This window comes from Ziziphus jujuba, chromosome 1 (genome assembly GCF_031755915.1).
Source record: "Ziziphus jujuba cultivar Dongzao chromosome 1, ASM3175591v1".
NCBI lineage: Eukaryota > Viridiplantae > Streptophyta > Magnoliopsida > Rosales > Rhamnaceae > Ziziphus > Ziziphus jujuba.
In genome coordinates, this window is record NC_083379.1 from 41,007,852 (window position 1) to 41,031,189 (window position 23,338).

General features: G+C 33.5%; 3 protein-coding genes across 5 annotated transcripts; all 3 read left to right on the top strand.

Moving 5' to 3' along the window:
- The first annotated feature begins 836 nt into the window (after positions 1-836).
- Positions 837-3,833, top strand: LOC107435128 (GDSL esterase/lipase 5). Its single transcript, XM_016046687.4, has 5 exons — positions 837-1,262; positions 1,488-1,609; positions 2,194-2,430; positions 2,543-2,798; positions 3,321-3,833. The coding sequence occupies exons 1-5, from the start codon at positions 974-976 to the stop codon at positions 3,563-3,565; spliced, it is 1,149 nt and encodes a 382-aa protein (XP_015902173.4). The 5' UTR covers positions 837-973; the 3' UTR covers positions 3,566-3,833.
- A 493-nt stretch (positions 3,834-4,326) lies between these two features.
- LOC107435133 (GDSL esterase/lipase 1) lies at positions 4,327-6,241 on the top strand. 3 transcript variants are annotated; one of them, XM_016046698.4, is made up of 5 exons: positions 4,327-4,701; positions 4,800-4,924; positions 5,074-5,304; positions 5,427-5,520; positions 5,802-6,241. In XM_016046698.4, exons 1-5 carry the CDS (start codon positions 4,443-4,445, stop codon positions 6,035-6,037), a joined length of 945 nt encoding a protein of 314 aa, XP_015902184.3. In that variant the 5' UTR covers positions 4,327-4,442; the 3' UTR covers positions 6,038-6,241. The 3 variants fall into 3 exon arrangements, with proteins under 3 accessions (XP_015902184.3, XP_048333703.2, XP_015902178.3); XM_048477746.2 differs by having other exon boundaries at positions 4,330-4,701; positions 4,887-4,924; positions 5,427-5,688; XM_016046692.4 differs by having other exon boundaries at positions 4,337-4,701; positions 5,427-5,688.
- Positions 6,242-9,868: 3,627 nt separating this feature from the next.
- On the top strand, positions 9,869-12,267 carry LOC107435117 (GDSL esterase/lipase 1). The gene is made up of 5 exons (XM_016046679.4): positions 9,869-10,269; positions 10,457-10,578; positions 10,799-11,029; positions 11,165-11,420; positions 11,651-12,267. The coding sequence occupies exons 1-5, from the start codon at positions 10,008-10,010 to the stop codon at positions 11,884-11,886; spliced, it is 1,107 nt and encodes a 368-aa protein (XP_015902165.1). The 5' UTR covers positions 9,869-10,007; the 3' UTR covers positions 11,887-12,267.
- Positions 12,268-23,338: the final 11,071 nt, after the last annotated feature.

Consider the following 23,338-nt stretch of genomic DNA (forward strand, 5'->3'; position numbering starts at 1 on the left):
AAAATAAAAAATAGAAACACATATAAAGATTAAAAAGGAAATCCAAAAAAGATAAATCTATATATCCGAAGGAGAGCGCTAGAGAAAAATATAAATAAAATAAAAATTCACTTTTTATTAGTTTAATCTTTTAAACTTTTAAAATTAATGATAACTCAACTTATATGTTTTCTGATATCTTCAATTATTTTATTGAATTAATAATATTTTTCAGTATATTTGTGTGCGTTAATGTGTAGGTTTTACTCTTATCCTTCTTTATATAAACACACACCCCCATCTGGACATATACTGTTGTTGTATGTCATTTTGATTTTACTGATTCATTCATCCAGTCCCATAAAAAAATTTGAAAAAATTAAACTAAAAAAATAAAAATAAAAAAATAAATAAAAAATAAAACTATGCAGTTGACCTTGAGGAATAGTTTAGGGGGGCTCCTCTTGGATATTTACTCAAACCTGACACGTTTGCTACCATCTGGTTTAAAGATTCCACTGCATGTATTTTAGTTCTTGAATTTGTAGCAGAAATCAAACCAATAGGAAACTTTCAAAACTTTGAGACCAAAAATATAATATATAATATATATGTTTTTCCATCCACAAAAAACATATACTATGGAGCCAAATATTTCTGACAAATGGACATATTCAACTTCCCCAATCATTCTGACTTTCTCAACTTCACATATTAATTGTTTTTTTTTTTTTTTCCTCTTTGATCTTTATGTCATAAATTTTTAATTTGAAGCATAAAAAATGTAGTTATATAAATATTAATACAATATATTCATTTTAATCCAAAGCATTATTTTCTAGTTTTACTCAAATCGAGCAGACTAGTCCAAAAGGTATATAAAAATACTTTTATTCATCCAAAGCAAAACAGAAAAAAAGAGTTTTCAGTTTTATAATATAAGGTCTCTATATATAATATTACTCATCGCTTTTTGAGTATAAGTCTAAGAACCATGGTGAAGAAGTCACCTGCCGCCATGGCAATACTTAACTCTCTCTGCTTCGTTTTCTTATCACATGTGTTAGTTCTTTTATCATCATTTTGTTCAGGAACCAAATCAGGGCATTCATCGAAACATGTTGCTTTCTTCATCTTCGGCGATTCGTTCTTGGATTCTGGCAACAACAATTACATTAACTCCACTACTCTTGATCAAGCAAATTTCTGGCCTTATGGTGAAACTTACTTCAAGTTCCCAACAGGAAGATTTTCTGATGGCCGTTTGGTATCGGACTTTATTGGTAAGCTATAAAGATTTGCATATCTTTTTGTAATGTCTCTTTCTAGCTTGTACAAATCCATTTTTGGTTAACTAACATGTATTCTTTGTCTGCTTTTATATACTTTAATCATCTAATTATTCATATCTTTATGTATGTTACACACACACACACACACACACACACACACACACACACACACACATATATATACATGTATGTTTATGAATGTATGTATCATTGCAGCTGAATATGCTAACCTCCCTCTGATTCCACCTTTCCTGCAACCGACTTTTCACCATTACTATGATGGGGTGAATTTTGCATCTGCTGGAGCTGGTGCACTGGTTGAAACTTTCCAGGGGTCGGTATGTACATGTTTCACGTTATACATATTAAAGCAGAATCATATTATTCAGGTTTATGCATCTAAATTTAAAGGGCTTTTGATGTTAAGTAATGGCATTTTGTCAAAGGGAAAACAATATTCACGATTTTAAGCATAAAACAAGCTGGAAAATTTGTACTTTTTATATTTCTTTTTGGTGAATTGACAAATTTGTACTTGTTGGTTCAGATCTTGAGAGTATTATATATGGTTTTAATTTTGCCATAGTCAATGTCACTTCCAAAAGGTTGGTTGCCTATAATTTTTGTGTCCACAAATTCTTAAAGCCAACAGTAGATCTGTCAGATATCAAAATTCCAAATGAGGCTGGGAAACTGCTTGGTATACTATGCACGTGATAACTATGATAAGATTATTTGAAGTCAAAGAAAAAAATAGTGAGTCTTTTTATGGATCCAAAATGGGGAAATTCTTTTTTTTTTTCCTTTTCTTAAAACATGTTAGTAAATGTTAGGTGAGTTAGCAATAGTTTACCTAACATGATGAATTTAAACAGTTTTGGAATGCCTTTTTCTTTTCTTCGTTTTTGCTCCTTTTTTTCAGGTGATTGATCTGAGAACACAGCTAAAGTACTATGAGAAGGTAGAGACTTGGTTGAGAAATAAGTTAGGCAATAATAATGTTGAAGTTAAAGCCATGCTTTCAGGAGGTGTTTACTTGTTTAGTATTGGTACCAATGATTATACGAGCCTATTCTTGACCAATTCCACAATTCTAAATTCCTACTCCAAATCAGAATATATTGGAATGGTGATTGGCAACATAACAAATGTTATCAAAGTAAGCAATTTTCTTCCATAAAGACCTTCAGAACTCATTCTACCTTTTACCCTTTTACCTATGAAGCTAATTTGAGTATCAATGGCTTGCATTGTCCCAAATGATTTTGCAGGAAATTCATGCAAGGGGAGGCAGGAAATTTGGGTTTATAAACTTGCCAGAAGTGGGCTGTTTACCCGGCCTTAGAATAATTAAACCAGACAACAATGGAAGCTGCTTAGAAGAAGCTTCATCATTGACAAAATTACATAACAAAGCTCTTTCAAAGCTTCTAATAAAGCTAGAAAACCAGTTGGAGGGTTTCAAATACTCGCTCTACGACTTGAACAGCAATCTAAGAAAAAGAATGAAACATCCACGCAGATATGGTACGTACACTATGCAACGCAACATCATCAATCACTTATGTGAGAGTAGAATAATACATGGGCTCCAACTAAGAGACTCAAAAAAAGGCCTATATATTGGATGTAGTGGGCCTCTCTAATGACTATTCTGTTTTGCCTTAAGGTTGACTATAATATCTGGGCCATAGTATGTCAGAAATGTCAAGAAAATATGAGGTGAGGGTAGGCCAGCTTTTCTAAGAAAAAAGCTACCTAACTTTTTGTAAAGTCCAATAAGTGTTTAATGGGCCCAGGTCAAACTGGACAGAACTGGTATAACGAAGTGTCTGGTTCAATTGCTAAAAGTTTGGTTCTAGTTGTACCTTATATTTCGTACAAAGTATACCAGAACATTTGATTAGTGAAGTAGGAATTGAATTTTGGTCTTTCTACTTTGTCTACAGAATTAAGAGTTTCTTTGTTGTCAATATGTTTTTTTTTCTCAACTTTAAAGGTTAAAAGTTGCAAATTTGTTTTAAAGGGAAATTTTGTTTGTGATGAAAGGTTTCAAGGAAGGAAAAGAAGCATGCTGTGGGACCGGGCAGTTTAGAGGTGTATTCAGCTGTGGAGGGAAAAGAATAGTGAAAGAGTTCGATTTGTGTGAGAATCCTAATGAATATGTCTTCTGGGACTCTTTCCATCTCACTGAGAAGGTCTACAAACAATTTGCGGATCAAATGTGGAGTGGGGTTGAAGATTCTCACACTTTAGGGCCTTATAAATTGAAGGATCTCTTCCTAGTCCCATAAGTCCTACTCAACATGTTCTTCTACCGTTGATAGGAATTTAGAATACCAAGACAAGAAAAAAAAAAAAATGTTGCTTCTATTCTTTGATTCTAGTAATGAATAGCTACATGAGCTCTCACATTTTGAGATAAAAAAGTATGCATGATTTTTGCATTGTTAGTGTAAACGGTCAAAGCTTATTATTGTTTAGTTTTCACTATTTCAACTTGGGTTTCTCAATCCTCATGTAGCTGTCAAAAACTGAATAGGAAAAAAAAGCAAAGTTTTATTAAATGCAACAAACCACGTTTTCCATACAAACACAGTTTTTTTTTTTTCTTCTTCCTCCTCATTATTATTATTAATAATTTTTTTTGCATCGTTTATAAAGTCAACAAGGTGGGATAATTTAGAAATCTTCACACAGCAAGTAGATAAGTGGGAGATAAATAGTGAACTCCTCTTTAAATCTTGATAATCAAACAAAGGCTCAAGAGGCGTGCTAGAAATATATTCAAAGAATAATAGAGTTTACCGGATATATTTTATCAGGAGCTAGAGCATATTGAGACATATATATTCACCGACACAAATATAATTATATATTACTTCAACGTCTCCATCATATATTATTAGTAAGGTTAGCTGTCACCGACACTGTCATTTTATACATATGTCGTCTTATTCAATCTTCAAATTTTCACAATTTGGTTTGCACACAAATGTAAAGTAACTCACCCGATGTTTCTATAATTGTAACGAAATTTTCTACTTAGTCTATAGCAAAGTCTTTAATTAATTTGCAAACTAATTTAAAAGGTATAAGATAATTGAGAAGAGAGAGTGCTGACACAGCAATATATATCAAGCGTAAAGATAGCAGAGAGTAGTCTCTCTGATGGCAAAGTTAAACTTTTTTATTTGTCTTTTTGGTTTCTGGATAAGCTTTTTCGATATCCAAACAGAATGCTTCCATGGACATCGGCTTTTGAAAAGGCATAGAGCCTTATTCATCTTTGGGGATTCACAATTTGATCCTGGGAATAACAACTACTTCAACACTACTAGCAAGGCTGATTTTTGGCCGTACGGTGAAACCTTCTTTCACTACCCAACTGGGAGATTTTCTGATGGCCTCCTGGTTCCGGATTTTATTGGTAATATGCCCAAAACATGAATTTTCATTCAAGTACATGTTTAATCGCAAACTGACTACACACACACACACATATACATGTTAATTTCTTTGTTACAGCTGAGTATGCAAAGTTACCACTCATTCCTCCATATCTACAACCCGGTGATGTTGACCAATTTATATTTGGTGCAAACTTTGCATCAGGAGGAGCAGGTGCTTTAAAGGAAACTCGGGCAGGATTGGTATATCTTTATTGGAAGCATTAATTTATATGATTTAAGCCATATCAGTTTGTCTGTATTAATATTCTTAACCATATTACATATATACAACATGAAGAAAATTTTACTTCGCTATGGAAACATTAATCTTTACTGGACCAATTTTTCAGGTGATAGACCTTAAAACTCAACTTGGTTATTTCAAGAACGTTAGCAGACTATTGAGGCAGAAACTAGGAGATGAGGAGGCTGAATCTTTGGTGTCGAGAGCTGTTTACTTGTTTAGTATTGGAGGCAATGACTACTTATTCCCTTTTGAGACAAATTCCAGCATTCCTTGTACCTTTTCTGTTGAACAATTTGTAGGGCAGGTGATGGGGAACATAACCCAAGTGGTCAAAGTAGGTACCACTATCCTCCATATTCCATATCTGATATATTTTCCATATAATATGTTACATTTTTTTTATAATAATCTTGTTGATCATGAAAGATAGTCATATTTCAGTCTTGAATGTGTTAGGAAATATACAAGGTTGGAGGAAGGAAATTTGGGTTTCCAAGCCTGTGGCCTTTAGAATGTTTGCCATTCACAAGGAGGCTTGAACTTGAAGGAGGTAAAAAGGATGCTTGCTTTGAACCAATCAAACCATACAAAGAAGAACACAATAAACAACTTCCAAAACTCCTCCAAAAGTTGCAAAGCGACCTCAAGGGATTCAAATATTCATTTCCTGATTTTCATACACTTTTGAAACAACTTATAAATCACCCTTCTAAATATGGTATATATACCAAAGCCCATACCCTTGCCATTTCTTAATCAAGTTATAAGCGCAGCAAAGTTTCAAATAGCTAATTTGAAAAAATTATAATTGATTTTTAATTCATTGTGAAGGTTTCAAGGAAGGGAAGGTGGCATGCTGTGGCAGTGGACCCTACAAAGGAATTTTGAGCTGCGGAGGAAAGAGGGATGTGGCAGAGTACTATCTTTGTGATAATGTCACTGAATATTTGTTCTTTGACTCTGCTCATCCCACAGAAAGGGCTAACAGACTATTGGCCCAGTTAGCTTGGAGTGGAGAACCCAATATAACTGGGCCTTACAATCTCAAAGCCCTTTTTGAATCTTAGTGATAAATGGTTGATTTCACACACATGGCATGCCAGATGGCACAGCTCACTGTTTTTTTTTCCCTCTGCTAATCAAAATTAGTCGTAGTAATATGTAGCAAATGTTGATTAGGTAAAATAAATTCAACTACATGCATGTTCCTTGATGTTCAGGTGCTTTTAAAAAATGCACGTGATATAATATCTTTCAAAACTTTGATTAGACATCTTATAGTTTGACCTGTTCTAAGCAGTTTTGGTCGTTGATAGTTTAGACAGAATTAAGCTCTCAACTTTTAAGATGAAGACTTTGACCTGTTTTTCTTTACTATATTAAAACTTTCTTTTATATATATATATATATATATATAAGTGCTTTTTGTATTTTTTATTTTTTATTTTTCCCACATAAGAGTTAGGTAAATACGTAAAAGATAATATAATTATCGAGCAAAATTTTGATATAAAGAAAATGGTAAAAGAAAACAAGATTCTAGACTTTTTTTTATTTGAACTAATATTAAAACTTTTAACCAAATTTTTATTTGATTACAGAAGAAAAATTGCTTACGAGTGATTTTAATTATTAAGCTAATTATTACATGGATGATACTATGAAGAACATATTTAACAAGTTACACTTACAAGGGTATGTAAAATGAAATAAAAAAGGAGACTAAGGCAAAATCAAAATTCTAGACTTAAATGATAAAACAGATAAATAGAAATTCTAGAAAACTCTAATGGTAAACATTAACTAGAAACTATTTCATTAATCACATTAATTAAAATTAATACTTTGTTTTTTTTTTTTTTGATATTGAATTTGAGGGTGGATGATTTGAACTCGCATGGAATTATTAAGGAATCCAACATGGAATTGTTGATTAAGTTTATTATATATGTTCATGACTAACTATGTCTTCTTTCTCTTTACTTTATTAATTCAATTAACCTTAGCTAGTGTATAGTTTTTCAATGCTAATTAAGTCGTTATTCGATAACATTGTTGATTTTTTGTTTTTATTTTTTATTTTTTCTTATTTAATTATATGTGATTTGTTTATATAAGTGTTATGATAATAACTATAGTTTGTTAAATATTTTAAATAACTAAAAATTTCCAGGAAAAAAAAATCACTATAAGTTGAAATTGTGTTTAATTTTGTATTTATATTTTGTTTTTAATTTTTTTTAATTCCTTAACTTTATAGCAAAACTAGATGCTTGAAAAAATTTAAATACCACTTTAACATAAATAAATTATATATAATTAGATAGAAAACAAATTAAAAAAAAAAAATTGAAGATGAATCATATTAAACGGCATCTAAAAAAATTAATTGTTATTTTAATTCAGCTGTGGCAGTGGATCGTACAAAGGAATTTTGAGATGTAAAGGAAAGGGATGTGTGTGACAGGTGTTAGTGGCTCAATCGGCCTGGAGTGGGGGCCCCAATATTAGTGGGCCTTGCAATCACAAAGCCCTTTTTGAACCAAATAAATAAACAGTTGATTTCACAAACATGGAATGGCATGGACCATGGTAGCTCTCTGTTTTTTTACCTCCCCTAATCAAATTTTGGTTTAACAAATAAATGTCTTCGCACTGGCTAGTTGTAGTAATATCTACCAAATGTTGATTAATTATGTAAAATAAATTCAACTACATGCATGTACCTTGATGTTCATGTGCTTTTATAAATGCACATGATATAATATCTTTCAAAGTTTTGATTAGAAATTTTATACTTTGGCCTGTTTTTAGTGGTTTAGAATGTTTTAATAAAGAATTTTACACCCAGTGAGTTGTATTTTCTCTTCTTTATTTATGTCGTTCTTGCACCAAGTCAACAAATTTGGTGGCATTTGATAGAAAATTCCTATCTTAATTAACAACAAGAAGAAAAGTTTATAGAAAATTGAATCATATTATAGCAAATTCCTATCTTAATTAAATAAATAAACCCTGAACCAAATAAATAGATAAGCAAGTAAAGATGGAAGAGGCGTGTTAGAAATCTACTTCTAAGAATTTAAAAAAACAAAGAAATATAGATGTTTTTTTTGACTAAGACCTAAGCAGCGCATATTATTAGTATTAAATCATGAAAATACATTTCCTTCGTTGAGACAAATATATATGATTGCAAAGTCTCCATCATATATAATACATAATTTAAAAAGTAAATTCAAATTCTCTATGAATTAACATATTATAGTGTATACTTTTTTGACCTATTTATTCTGCAATGGAATTTAAGTACTTGTCTTGTCAAACAAAACAAGGATTGTAAATCAAACATATCAGAAAATATATATTGTCACTAATGAGATTATTTTTTTATTTATTTTTAATTTTTGTAAAAGCAAATTCCATTAATGAGGTTAATTAGACAGTCACCAACTCGGGCATTCTTTTGTTGTTTATTCAATCTTCAAATATAATCCCAATGGTTTGCATAAAATGTTCGAAGTAATTCCTCTGTAAGAACTAAGATATTGCTATCATTTTAAGGGAAAAAAAAAAAAAAAAGAAGAAGAAGAAGAAGAAGAAGAAACGTTTATATTTACTAAGATTAATTGATATAATTACTTGTTTAGTTTTGGAACAACGACTACTTATTCCCTTTTGAGAAAAACTCTACCATCTTCATACATATTCTGTTGAACAATGTTGGTGATTATGTGTTCTTTAACTCTTTTCGTGTCACAGAGACGGTCTACATGCAATTGGCCTAACTGGCATGGAGTGGAGAACCCTGTCTTACTGGACATTACAATCTCAAAGCCCTTTTTGAATCTTAGTCTTTAATGGAAATGGTTAATTTCATTGACTTTTTTTTGTTTTTTGGGTAAAATGATTTCACAAACATGGTAGCAGAGCTCCTCTACCTTTTCTTTCTTTTCAAAATTTCAATACAAAAAAAATCTCTAATTGTAATAATATCTAGAAAATGTTAAACTGTGTAAAACAAACTCAACTAAATGGATGGCAGTTTGACCCCTTTTTTAAGTAGTTTGGATTGTAATTAAAAGAAACAATTTTACAACCAGTTTTTAAAATTCATGTTAAAGATATATGTGAGTTTAAATTTTCCTCATAATTGGTAATAGTATAATTTGTAAAGCTCGAAAGCTTTGCTCCTTTTGGCTTAATTTCCAGCAAGAAACTTTTCATCCATTGTCAAGCACAACCACATTGTTTAAGTGATAGAAGCCTTAGCACAACAATTTAGCGCTATGTAATATTTGAATAAATTTTTACGAGCTAATAAATACACATATCTTGTAAAGTTGCTTTCCTCTTGGAACAGAAAAAATGAAAATATAGAAGCGCTACTAAAACCCAAAAAAGATATTGACTGCATATAAATGACATCAAATTTTGAAGACGAAGTGTATAATTTGCATTCGTAGTTGTGTAAATATTCAAAGAGTACCGGGATACTCAATCGCCGGCATTTATAGTTGACGAAGACTGATCAATAGGAAAACGTACAAAATATGCAAGTGTATTAATATTATATTATAGTAATAGTAGACCTGACAGTGGACAGAAAGGGCTAACAAACCACGTTTTCCATGGAAATCCAGTTTAATTATTTTCTTCTTCTTTAATTATTTGGTTTTTGCACCGTTTACCAAGTCAACAAATCTGGTGGTATTGGATTAGCAAGTAAAGATTGAACAGGTATGCATGTAAATAGATCTCTTATTACAGTAACAAACAAAAAACATATGCGTGTGTTTTTGACCAATAATTGAAAAAAAAAAAAATAAAAATAAATATATATATATATATATATATATATATATATATATATATATATATAAATAGCAGATTAAAAAATAGATTAATTAATTGAAAGGAATGTCTACAGAATTTGAGAGAAAAGAAAGTGGCGACCACCCAGTTCTATAAATCAAGGTATACTACACCTTGATATATAGCATAGAGTAGCTGAGGAAAACAGGCAGTCCCTCCGTGATGGCAAACTTAAATCTTTACATTTGTCTCTTTGTTTTCTGCATAAGTCTTTTCAGTATCCAGATAAAAAGCTTGGATGAACATCCTTGGCTTTACAAAAAGCATGCAGCTCTATTCGTATTTGGGGATTCACAGTTTGATGCTGGGAATAACAACTACATCAACACCACTAGCAAGGCTAATTATTGGCCATATGGTGAAACCTTCTTTCACTACCCAAGTGGCAGATTGAGTAATGGCCGCATAGTTCCAGATTTCATCGGTAAACATGAAATTTTTAAGTATATCACAAACATTTTTTTTGGGTTGCATTCAATTACATATAATTCATATGAACATATTATTTGTATTACATTTAATCAAGCATCAGCTTATGCTAAATAATGATACCTTGTGGATAAACAACTTGTAAGCACATATTTATATGTTTGTTAACTTTTCTGATACAGCTGAGTATGCCAAATTGCCGTTCATTCCAACATATCTACACCCCGGTAACAAGATACTTGTATATGGGGTGAACTTTGCATCTGCAGGATCTGGTGCTCTTGTTGAAACTCGGAAAGGAAGGGTAGGTTAAATTTCTTTATTAGGCTTCTCTCTCTCTCTCTCTCTATATATATATATATATTATATTAAGGTCGAGAGGCATAAAATAATATTTAATTATTTTTAATTTTTGTCTGTTTTACTATCTTCAATCATATTATAGAAAATTCCTATCTTAATTAACAACAAGAAGAAAAGTTTCATTTATAATGAAAACTGAAGTATCTGAGCCAATCTTTCAGGTTATAGACCTTCAAACTCAACTTGTTTATTTCAAGAATGTGACCAGGCTATTGGAGGAAGAACTGGGAGATGCAGAGGCGAAAGATTTGCTTTCAAGAGCTGTTTACTTGTTCAGTGTTGGAGGCAACGACTACTCGTTCCCTTTTGAGACAAACTCCAGCGTCCTTTATACTTATTCTGTCGAGCAATTTGTAGGGCAGGTGATAGGCAACATATCCCAAGTCATCAAAGTACGTACAACCATCCTAAAAATATCCAGTATTTGATATATATTTAATGCTCTACTTTTTTTTCTCAACCTTCTTTCCCTAAATTTAATGTTGATTATAAAAAATGGTTATGTTTAATTTATTTTTAATGTTTAGGAAATATATGCGGTTGGTGGAAGGAAATTTGCGTTTCCAAGCATGTGGCCTTTAGGGTGTGTGCCATTTTCAAGGGCAAGGGTGCCAGAAGGGGAAAACAAGTGCTTTGAACCAATTGCGCCATATGATGAATTACATAATAAAGAGCTTTCCAAGCTCCTCCAGAAACTGCAAATCCACCTCAAGGGATTCAAATACTCAATTCCTGATTTTCATACGCTTTTGGAACAACTAATAAATCATCCTTCTAAATATGGTATAGTATATATAAATAACTCATATTTGAAATGATGGTATCAATATCCACATTATGATTGAGTCAACAACAGGCTACATATAATTTTTCATGAATTACATATATTTAAGTGTGACCCCAACATGACGTAGGCGTTTTATAATGGTAAAATTTGTAAATAACATATATAGTTTTACATTGCTAATTTAAACAAATTGTTAATTTTTTTTTTTTTCTTTTTCCATTTGAAGGTTTCAAGGAAGGGAAGACAGCATGCTGTGGCAGTGGACCCTTCAGAGGAATTTTGAGCTGTGGAGGAAGGAGAGTAAAAACGGAGTACTATCTATGTGACAACGTTAGTGAATACGTTTTCTTTGACCCTGCTCATCCCACTGAAAGGGCCTATGAGCTGTTGGCCCAAATGGCTTGGAGTGGAGAGCCCAGTTTTACTGGGCCTTACAATCTTAAAGCCCTTTTTGAATCTTAGCCTCTAAGGGAAATGGTTGATTTTCACAAACATGTCATGATGGCACAGCTCCTATTCCTTTTCCCTCTTTTCAAAATTTTGGTATCTCCAAATCATTGTCTTCTCAACAATCTCTAGTTGTAATAATATCCAGCATATGTTGATTATGTAAAATAAATTCAACCAAATGTTCGTACCTTGACAATCAAAATTGATTTAAGGCAGTTTGACCTGTTTTATAAGTAGTTTTGATTGTTAAAGAAACAATTATACAACCAATATTTACGAGTTATGTAAAAGATACCTATGAGTTCAAATTTAATTTTCCATAATTGAAAATAGTAGAATTTGTGAAGCTCTATAACTATAAATAAAAATCTCTGTAACCTTTATACCTTTTAACTTCATTTCCAACAAAAAACTTTTCTTCTATTGTCAAGCAGAACCACATTGTTTTAGTGGTAAAAACTTTAGTACACAGTACATCTCTGTATAATATATGAATAAATCTACATGTGCGAACTAATAAAATACACTATATCTTGTAAAGTTGTTTTCCACAATCGGAACCAAAAAAATGGAACTAAAAAAGTACTACTAAAACTGAAAAAAGATCGACTACGTACAAATGACTCGAGCTGTCAAGTATAAATTGCATTTCTAGTTGTGAAAATATTCAAAGGTAATTGCTTTTTAGTTTTCACTATTCCAACCAAGGCTTCTCAATTCTCAAATATAGTTCGTTGACGGTAATTGCTTTTAATTGTATTTTTTCTTTGTAAAATATCAATAATTAATTGATAATAATTTCTGTCAATCAATTAATTATTTATTCTCTTAACTTATCAGTTTCTCTAACGGATCCAATGCACTGGCCAGTGACTTTCAATATCCGAATATCGAAATATGTCAAGAGAATATTTCATACAAATTTCATTTTATATATTTCATAAATACTTAGTAATCAAAGGACCATAATTCTCAAATCATCAAGATATTGGCCGTTCATAATAGACCTCACTTATTGATAACTCTAAGAACTATAGTCACTTAATTACCTATTTACAATATACTCAAGATTAAGAAAAAATAACATATCAAATATTGCCTGAGATTCAATTCCTTTTATAGAAATTTATCCTCAATTAAATCTCTCTCGATCCTCTCAGAATGACCATAGTACATTCCAATATTTTATAATAATCAAGATAAATTATTTCATAAAATATTGCAGTCTAAATAAAGTGTCCAACTTTATTTAACAACTGTGAGACACATCATTAATTATGAGAACCTATGATCATGTCTTTTATGGACTTACCCATATGATCATATACTATATAATTAATCTGGACCTTAAACGTAAAATATTATGTGCAAAAATAACTTAATATTATTGGATCAGAAAATGAAATTACAATTTTTTTTGCTCCCAGAGTACAAATGTAATTAACTCCCACTTACTTTAAAGTAAGCCTGGGACCCTTTTAAGACCCATACAATTTACATGCTTATCAAACACATGTCCAAGAAGAGTTTTAGTAAAAGGATCTGCTAGGTTCTCCTCAGATGCTACTTTAGTAACCATTGTATCTCCTCTTTCAATGAAATCACGGATCAAGCGGTACTTTCTTAATATGTGTTTCTGTTTTTTGTGAGACCTGGGTTCTTTGGACTGTGCTACGGCCCCACTATTATCACATTAAAGGGTAATGGGCCGATATGCACTTGGTATAACATGAAGATCCAAAAGGAATTTCTTAAGCCATATAGCTTTCTTTGCAGCTTCAGATGTAGCCACATATTCAGCTTCAGTTGTGAAGTTAGCAACACAAGTTTTTTTAACACTCCTTTAACAAATGGCTCCTTCATTTAGGGTAAACACATATCCTGATGTTGACTTACTAGAATCAATATCCCCTTGAAAATAGAGTCCGTATAACCAAGGGTTTCAAGACTCCCATTGAAATACACCAACATATAATCCCTCATTCTCTTTAAATACTTGAGTATATGCTTTATTGCAGTCCAATGTTTTACTCCGAGATCTGATTGGTACCAGCTTACTACTTCCACCGCATAGCAGATATCTGACCTAGTACATAGTATGGCATGCATGAGACTACCAACATCCGAAGTATAAGGTTTCTTACTCATGAGTTCTTTTTCTTCGGGAGTTTTTGGTGATTGCTCCTTAGAAAAATGAATTCCATGTCTAAAGGATAGAAGTCCCCTTTTGAAATTTTCCATGCTGAACCTGGTCACTATTTTGTCAATGTAGAAAGCTTGAGATAGAGCTAATACCTTATTCTTCTGATCTTATAAAAGTTTGATTCTTAGAATATAGTTAGCTTTACCCAAGTCCTTCATATCAAACTGCTCTTTCAGGTAACCTTTTACATCTGACAACACTTTCACATTGTTTCCTATTAACAGAATGTCATTTACGTAAAGAACAGAAAAACTACCACTATATCTTAAATCTTTTTATACACACATGGTTCATCAGGGCTTTTCTTAAAACCGTATGATTTGATAACTTGATCAAACTTGATATTCCATGATCTGGATGCTTGCTTAAGTCCATGAATTGACCTATGCAACTTGCAAACCATGTGTTCTTGACCTTTTGTTGTGAACCCTTTCGGTTGCTGCATATAGATGTCCTCTTCCAACTCCCCATTTAGAAAAGCTGTTTTGATATTAATTTGTCAAATCTCATAATTGAGAGCTACTGTTACAACTAAGAGAATCTGGATAGATTTAACCATGGCTACTGGCGAAAATGATTCATTATAATCTATACCCTCTTTCTGGGTATAATCTTTTGCCATCAATCTAGCTTTGAAGGTTTCAACCTTCCCATCTGGTCCTTTCTTTCTCTTGTAGATCCACTTACACCCAATTGGTTTTACCCTTTTAGGTGCTTCTACAAGAGATCAGACTGAGTTAGAATCCATAGATTCCATCTCACGGTCCATGGCCTTTTTCCACTCTTGCACATCAACATCCTCCAATGCCTCTTTGTATATGGTAGGGTCGTCATCAGGATTATTCAGAACGACTTGATAAGTCTCTCCTAACAAGGCATACCTTGCAGGTTTATGTATCACTCTCTCACTACGAGTTTGCTACACTGGTTGTTGTACATGTATAGGAGGATCCAAGTTTTGTGGTTCACGTGGATTACCAATCTCTTCAATATATTCTTGTTCTTGAGTTTCTTGAATTTGGTCATGAGTTGTTTTCTGTGTTTGTTCACCTTTGGGTATATTTTGTACGTTTTCCCTTTTTTGAACATCAACAGGAAACAGGGATGGAAAACTTGGAGTTTCTGGTGGATTTTGAACTGAGCTAAGCTCTTTTAGGTTTAAAATTATTCATATAATCCTCTTATAAGAAAGTGGCATGAGTACTCACTATCACCTTCTTTTCCTTTGGATTATAAAATATTCCATCTCTTGTTCCCTTGTGGTAGCCAATGAACATACACTTTTTGTATGAGATTCCAATTTTTGAGATTTTTGTGCTAAGACATGTGCAGGGGCACCCCAAATCCGAATATGGTTTAAACTAGGTTTGTGTCCTTTCCATAATTCTGTGGGTATCTTTGAAACAGATTTAGATGGAACCAAATTTATTATGTATGCAGCTGTTTCTAAGGTATATCCCCAGAACGATTCAGGTAATGATGAATAACTAATCATTGACCTCACCATATCTAAAAGGGTTCTATTTCTCCTTTCAAAGTGGAAGCCTGATTGAGACTGAATAAAGCATGTGATAAATAACGTCACTATCCATTATTTTACTAACCTTTATACGCAGAACCTTCCAAACTATTCTCTAGTCACAGATTTGCGTGTGGACGCACATGATCACAAAAGAAACAAGAAGGTTAATATGAAAAACACTCTGAAACTCACCGTTTCTGTTTTTCTCTGAAGGTGTTTTTAATTTTCTACTGAGATTCTCAATCTCTAGAAAATAATACGTAAAATGTAACACCCCGTCCCGAATCATGTCGGAAATTTTTGCACGTTGACCGAGGTTGACTGTTGACCGTTGATCAAGGGGTCAAAAGTTGACTTTTTGACCCGGTTGGAATTCTAGGTTGACTAAGGTACCGTTACGGAGTACACATTGGCACGAGTTCGTAGACTGGTAGCACGTTGAAAACGGAGCTACGATTTGAAAGTTTTGAGCAAAACAAGTTGAGGTCCAAACTGTCCAAGGGGTGCCGGAGTTGACTTTTTATTCATGCAAGGTTGAGTGTTGACTCATGCATGGTTGTGAAGTGCTCGTCGATACGAGTCCGTAGACTAGCGGCACGTCCGATTTGGACATGTGGTTTGAAAGTTATGGACCTGCAGAGTTTTTTTCAAATACCGTATTATTTTAATATTATTTTTATACGCGTAACGATGTGCCACGTGTGACTTACTGAAGGTGACCATGTGTCACCATGGTGAAATGCCACATGTCAACCATGTGTAAAAATCAAATTATTTTTATTATTATTTTAAATAATAATATATTTTTATTTAATTATTTTATTTCATTTTATTCTTCTTTTTCTTTTTCTTTTTCTTTTTCTTTTCTTTTCCCCACGTGGGAAAACACTTGTTTTTTTTTCTTTTCCTTTTCTTTTCTTTTTTTCCTTCTTCTTCCCCGAGCACCAAAACACACACGCAGACAGTTGTTTTTTTTTTTCTCCCTTTCTCTCTCCTTTGACTCTCTCCCTCTCCCTGTTTGACCGGCGTTTCGCCGGATTTCAATCCCCAGAATGCTACACGCGCCGGCCACCGTCCAAACCCACCACCTCGCGACCTCGGCCACCAAATTTCCCGGCCAGCCGCCGCCGGACGCGCCCAGATCGGGCCGGCGAAGTCGCGGCGGCGAGGTGAAATTTTTCCGGCGATTCTCGCCGTTTCCGACCAACCTAGCCCGTCCCATACCTCTATCCCACTATTTTCGACCCCTCTGAGTCCATTTCCAGGGTTAGTTTGCCCAAATTCCCCACCGTTTGAAAGAGCCCTCAAGATCAAAACCGGCCGAAGCTTCCCGACCAAATTCCGGCCACCTCCGGCGGAATTGGGGTCGATGGAGACCGGATTTGTGATCCTCGTCCCACGAGCTTCGATTCGGTATATCATTCGACCATTTTGGTTAAAGTTTGTGTTTGACCCCCCGGGTACCGGGTATTATTTACCCGATTAAAATATTAATTGCGTGGTGGATCATGGGTTAATTGCGTGCTCCAGGTGAGTGACCCACCTTTAAAAATATTTTTGGGGTAATTAATTGTATTTATGTGGTATTAATTTTATATCTGTAAATTGTGCTCATGTGGCGTATTTTAAATACAATCGGAAAAAAAATATTATTTTATATATATATTTACCCATTGGTGCTAAATGAAATTTTGGGGTCATTAGAAATTTCCGATTATTATTTTATTGTGATTAAATGATATTTATTACACATGAGCAAGTAATTTCAGTAATTGATTGTGTCTGGATTTTATATCATTTTTGGACAATTAATTATGTTTAATTGGTATTTAAATTATGCTCATGTGGTGCGATTTAATTATGAATTTTATTGTGATTTAATTTATTTATTATACATGAGCAAAGTATGTTTCGGTATTAATTGTACGTGGTTTCAAATATGATTTTTCGGGCATAATTGGGTTAATATTTTACGAAAATATTTGTTTAAATTTTATAAATTATGCCCGTGGTATTTTTATGGTTGCATTTCGTACTTCGAGAAAATTGTGGTTTGTTGGTTATCAATGTTTCGTACCGGGTTGTTAAATAAAAATATGTGGGATGGTGTTTTGTGAAAATTTGGTATAATTCCCACGGTAATTTTGGAAAACGGTACGGTTGGTTATTATTGTTTATTTTTAGACGCACTCATACAGTATTGGTGTTCTGGTGTATGGTGTATGGACACGTGGTAGCACGCGGTTATTATGTGGTTTAGCATGCGGTTATTACTTCACCCGTGAGTTGCCATTGGACCGTGGGCAGGCAAGGTTATTGTTGTGCACAGCCGCCCCCCTCCTTGGCCGGGTGATGGTTGTAGCAGCGGTACTGTCGGGACGCCGAAGTGGCCGTTGTAGGTTTCTCTCTTTAACCCCCCGCCAGTCGGTGCTCAGGACGCTGGGTATCGGAGGGCATCACCGGTATATGGTGTGGTGCGTCGATGTAAATTGCAAATAATGTTTTAAACCTCAAAGGTGTTCTAAAATTATTTATTATAATTTATTGCAGTTTATTTATATTAGGGGTATTTATTTGTTTATTTATTGTATAATGCTCTGTATACTGTATTGGATGTGTTGTTTTTATTTATGCACTGGGTTGCTGCTGTTGTTTTATTTTTGAAGTGCTGCAATTTGTGGAATCAATTTGTAGTTTGCGGGAGGAATAAGGGGATGTTTATAGAAGTGTGTTTTCAGTGCAAGTAATTTGTGGTAAGTAAATCCCTTAGGGGAGGCTCTGTCGGATTTTCCGTTGGAGGGTCCGGTAGGGTTTCCCTGGGATCAGGGCTTGTCTAGGGTTCCGGAGGAGGAATTCTGGACGGGTCTTGACATAAAACCTATATTTGGAGGCTAGTAAGCAGTGTATTTATACACTACTAACCCTAATCCTCCTAGGGTTTTATAACGCCTTTTGCCCAGTTAATGGACTCTTTCTTGTATCTTAATAATCAGTTAAATGAGCTCTATCATTCAATGAGCCAGTTTGGGGATCCTACAGCCCATTATTAGTTAAGGCTCTTGATTAACGGTCTAGATTGCTTCTGGAGCATAAATCCAACATTAGCAAGCTACGGAAGTAAAAACTAGGAGATGCAGAGGCACACTCTTTGCTATCAAGAGCTATTTACTTATTTAGTTTTGGAATCGACGACTACTTATTCCCTTTTGAGACAAACTCCACCATCCATTTCATACCTATTCTGAGGAACAATTCATTGAGCTGGTGATACGCAGTATAAACCAAGTCATCAAAGTGTGTACCAGCATACAATATATCCAATATTTCATACATTCTCTATTCAGTGTTCTATATTTTTCTTAACTTTAATCATTCCATATATTACATTCATTTTATTTAATAATATAGGTGTTGGAGGAAGGAAATTGTTTTAGGGTGTGTTCCACTCACAAGGGTGCTTAAATTAGGGGAAAACAAGGATGTTTTCTCTGAACCAATTACACCGTATGCTGAACTGCACAATAAACAACTTTTCAAGCTCTTCCTAAAACTGCAAAGCCACCTCAAGGGGTTCAAATATGTCAATTTTTGAATTTCATACACTAATGGAACAACTTATAAATCATCTTTTAAATATGGTATGCTTACCAATGCCAATACATTGCCATTTTTCAATGTAGTTGGTTCATTATTTCCTATTGCTAATTAAAAAAATTAACTGCTGTTTTAATTCCTTGAGAGAGGTTCAAGAGAAAGTGGCATGCTGTGAAGTGGACCCTACAAAGGAGCTTAAAGATGGGGCTGGTGCAACACGTGTAATAGAGTATTATCTATGTGACAATGTTGGTAATTATGTGTTCTTCAACTTTTTTCATGCCGCGTAGAGAGTTTGCAAGCAATTGGCCCAACTAGCTTGGAGATTTTGCAATCTCAAGGCCCTTCTTGAATCTTAATCTTTAATGGAAATGGTTGATTTCACACAAATGGTGTGACGGTCCACACATTTGGAATAGCCTAGTGGTATTTTCGTAAATATTTGAAAGTCAGGATTTTCGATCTCGGGCCATGGGAATCTCTTCAGAATGTTACTAGAATGGTACAAGTCGAATGGCGGGCCAAAATATGACGGTGTGCTAGAGAAAATCCTATTATGATTCCTCGCATAAAGTGGTATATGTTGCTGCTAGAAAGGAAATGGCTAAATAAGCTTTTTAGGGGGGTGGTCCGTGTCTGGCTTTCCACGGCCCCCCGCTTCGGCTTCGAGCTTGGGCTAAGCAAGCCTCCCATGGGTGACGGTAAGTCATGGGGCGGGCATAATGTGCCACGGAGGTGGTCTTATGTCTCCGAGGGACAGGGAGTCCAGAGGACAGTACCAGTAGGCGCTACGAGCTGTTATTCTGCATCACTCTTGTGCCAAAGGCCAAGTGTAGCATTCATTATGCTTTTTTCTATCGGCTATGCTAAAGTCACATGTAGGCCTTTGTTATAAAGGGTCAGAAGCTAGTAGGCACGGATGGGGTGACACCGCGCCATCGTGTGGCATTCTTATGTGGGTTTCGGATCTTATGTTACTACTTTGGATAGCATGTTGTCACGATGTGATGTGCATACACCAAGGTCATGTGCTATTCGGGATGTGCATGGACCAAGGCCCGAATGGAGAGCTGGGTTACTAGCTAGATCTTGGCACAAGGTCGAGCTGCAAGCTACCGAATGGGCATGAGGCCATCGGGCTAGCTTATTAGGCGGCATGAGCCTTGACGACTATGAGAACCTATAGATGGGGCGAGCCTCTTGGAAAAGAGCCTTGATGCCGGGAAGCAATCATAATAGCCTACGGCGAGAATCTCGAGAGTAGTTCTCATCAGTGAACTTTAAAGGCGTAGGATTGATATCAGATGGATTGATATATGAACTCAGATAGTGTAAAGGCTGACCTTAACTATAGAGTCTTGGCGTCGCACGATCTATTTCTGCTGCTTAAATTGTAGGACCGTGACACATGGCATGATAGCAATGCTTCTCTTCCTTTTCCCTTTTCTCAAAATTTTGGTACCACAAATAAATGTCTTTACAATCTCTAGTTGTAAATATATATACCTTGAATTGCAAAACTGAATAAAGGAATTTTTATCTTTTTTTTTTTTTTTTAGGTGGTTTTGATTGTTAGAGAAACAATTTCAAAACCAATAATTAAGATTTATGGAAAAGATATTTATTAGTTCAAATTTTCCCATAACTGGTAATAGTACAATTTGTAAAACTCTATAACCATATATGAAACTGTGAAACCTTTGCACCTTTTAGCTTCATTTCCAACAAGAAACTTTTCTTCCATTGTGAAGCACAGCCACATTGTTTTAGTGGTAAAACTGTAGCATAAAATTCAGCTATATACTATAACATATGAATAGATTCGTAGGAACTAAAAAATAGCACCATATCTTGTAAAGTTGTCTTCTACATGGCACCTGAAGAATGGAAATAAAAAAGTGCTACTAAATCCGTAAAAAGATCGACTACATATAAATGACTTTCTATCAAAATTTGAGGATAAAGAGTATAATTTGCATTTCTAGTTGTGTAAATATTCAAAGCTTTTTAGTTTTCACCAGTTGAACCGTGGCTTCTCAATCGCCATATTATATGTAGTTGTCAAAAAACTGATCAATAGGAAAAACAAAATTTGTAAGCCTATTTTATTATGGTGACAGTGAACCGGACAGCAAAGGCTAACAAGCCACATTTTCCATACAAATCCAGTTTAATTATTTTCTTCTTCTTTATTTATTTGGTTTTTGCGCCGTTTACCAAGAAATATATGTATATATATATATATATATATATAGATGTTCTTTGACTCAGAATCAAGTACATATTTTATATATCGTCTAAATATTATTACGATTTATGACATTTCCTTCCGTGAGACAAATATATATTATTGAAAAGTCTAAATCATACACAAATTATAAAAAAATCAATGCAAATTCTGCTCATATCTTTTCTCAAAATCCGAGCTAGCATATTCTGAAGCCACATCATATACTTTTTAATTCTATCCAATTATTATATAATGGAATTTTACTTATTTTGTCAAACAAGGATTGGAAACTATAAACATGTGGGAAATATCTATCTCAATTTATGTTAGAGAAATTCGTCATTAATGATGTTAGAATGCAACCGACTTAATCATTCTTTGTTTTTTATTCAATTCAATTTTCAAACATAGTCCCAATGCTATGCTTGATTAATTAATTGATTAACAAGTAGATTAATCAATTGAAAGGTACACATACCGAATTTGAGAGAGAAGAGAGTGCTGACCCAGCTCTATATATCAAGGTAAATTCAATATAGCACATAGTTGTAGCAGAGAAGAGAATAGGCAGTCTCTATGTAATGGCAAAGTTAAACCTTATAAACATTTATCTATTTATTTTTTGCATAAGTCTTTTCAATTTTCAAACAAAATGCTTCGATGAAAGTTCTTGGCTTTACAAAAAGCAAGCAGCCTTATTCATATTTGGGGGTTCACAGTTTGATGCTGGAAATAACAACTACATCAACACTACTATTGGCAAGGCTAATTATTGGCCATATGGGGAAACCTTCTTCCACTACCCAACAGGCAGATTCTGTGATGGCCGTCTAGTTCCAGATTTCCTTGGTAAACACACAAACACACACACACACACACATATATATATATATATATATATATATATATATATATATATATATATATATATATATATATATATTTATATGTATGTGTATATATATATAGATAGATGTATAGCTAAGATCAAATAAAGTCTTAAATATGAGCACTATTATGAGATCTTCCTTTTTCAGTTTTTAAATCGTATAAAAAATTAAAATTTAAAATTATATTTATTAATTATTGGTTCCCGATAAAATTCATTTTTTATAAATAAGATTTTAAAATGTTACTAAATTCATATTTAATAAGTTTTTGAAATTTAAACCAAAATTTTTGATGTAATCTAATAATCACAATTATAAATTGACTCATTTTATTGAAATAAGGTTGACCTTCCTTAAATTTGACTGTATATATATATATATATATATATTTAAATATATACATAAATATTTTGTTGGGTGTCTAGCTCTCAATTACGTATAATTTGTATAGTATATCACTCATATTACATGTAATCAAGCGCTAACTATTTTGAACTTATGACACTCAATAGATAAAATTTTATGTGGACATATTTATATATAACTTAATTTCTTTGATGCAGCTCAGTATGCAAAGTTGCCGTTCATTCCACCATATCTACTCCCTCGTAAGTCGTAACAAGTTATTTATAAATGGGGTGAATTTCGCATCAGCAGGAGCTGGTGCTCTCGTTGAAACTCGGAAAGGATCGGTAAATTTCTTTATCAGGGTTCTCTACTAAGGTCTAGAGGCATAAATGAAAAAAATTAAATATATATCATGTTTATCAATAATATATTAATATCTTCAAGCATATTACAAATATTCCTATCTTAATTAACAAGGATCTATCCAAAAAAAAAAAAAAATATCTTAATTAACAAGGAGAAAAAAAATTTCGTTTGTAATGAAAACTAAGTATCTGATCCCATTTTTTTCAGGTGATAGACCTTCAAACTCAACTTGGTTATTTCAAGAACATTAGTAGGGTACTGAGGGAGAAACTAGGAGATACAGAGGCCGAAGCTTTGCTTTCAAAAGCCGT

What these genes read in the sequence shown, in the direction of transcription:
- LOC107435128 (XM_016046687.4), top strand. Translation starts at nt 974, where the DNA reads ATGGTGAAGAAGTCACCTGCCGCCATGGCAATACTTAACTCTCTCTGC. An exon ending in TTGAAACTTTCCAGGGGTCG is followed by an intron (nt 1,610 to 2,193) that starts GTATGTACATGT and finishes CCTTTTTTTCAG; the next exon opens with GTGATTGATCTGAGAACACA. An exon ending in ACATAACAAATGTTATCAAA is followed by an intron (nt 2,431 to 2,542) that starts GTAAGCAATTTT and finishes ATGATTTTGCAG; the next exon opens with GAAATTCATGCAAGGGGAGG.
- LOC107435117 (XM_016046679.4), top strand. Translation starts at nt 10,008, where the DNA reads ATGGCAAACTTAAATCTTTACATTTGTCTCTTTGTTTTCTGCATAAGT. An exon ending in CATAGTTCCAGATTTCATCG is followed by an intron (nt 10,270 to 10,456) that starts GTAAACATGAAA and finishes TTTCTGATACAG; the next exon opens with CTGAGTATGCCAAATTGCCG. An exon ending in AAATCATCCTTCTAAATATG is followed by an intron (nt 11,421 to 11,650) that starts GTATAGTATATA and finishes TTCCATTTGAAG; the next exon opens with GTTTCAAGGAAGGGAAGACA.
- LOC107435133 (XM_016046692.4), top strand. Translation starts at nt 4,443, where the DNA reads ATGGCAAAGTTAAACTTTTTTATTTGTCTTTTTGGTTTCTGGATAAGC. An exon ending in AGGAAACTCGGGCAGGATTG is followed by an intron (nt 4,925 to 5,073) that starts GTATATCTTTAT and finishes CCAATTTTTCAG; the next exon opens with GTGATAGACCTTAAAACTCA. An exon ending in AAATCACCCTTCTAAATATG is followed by an intron (nt 5,689 to 5,801) that starts GTATATATACCA and finishes TTCATTGTGAAG; the next exon opens with GTTTCAAGGAAGGGAAGGTG.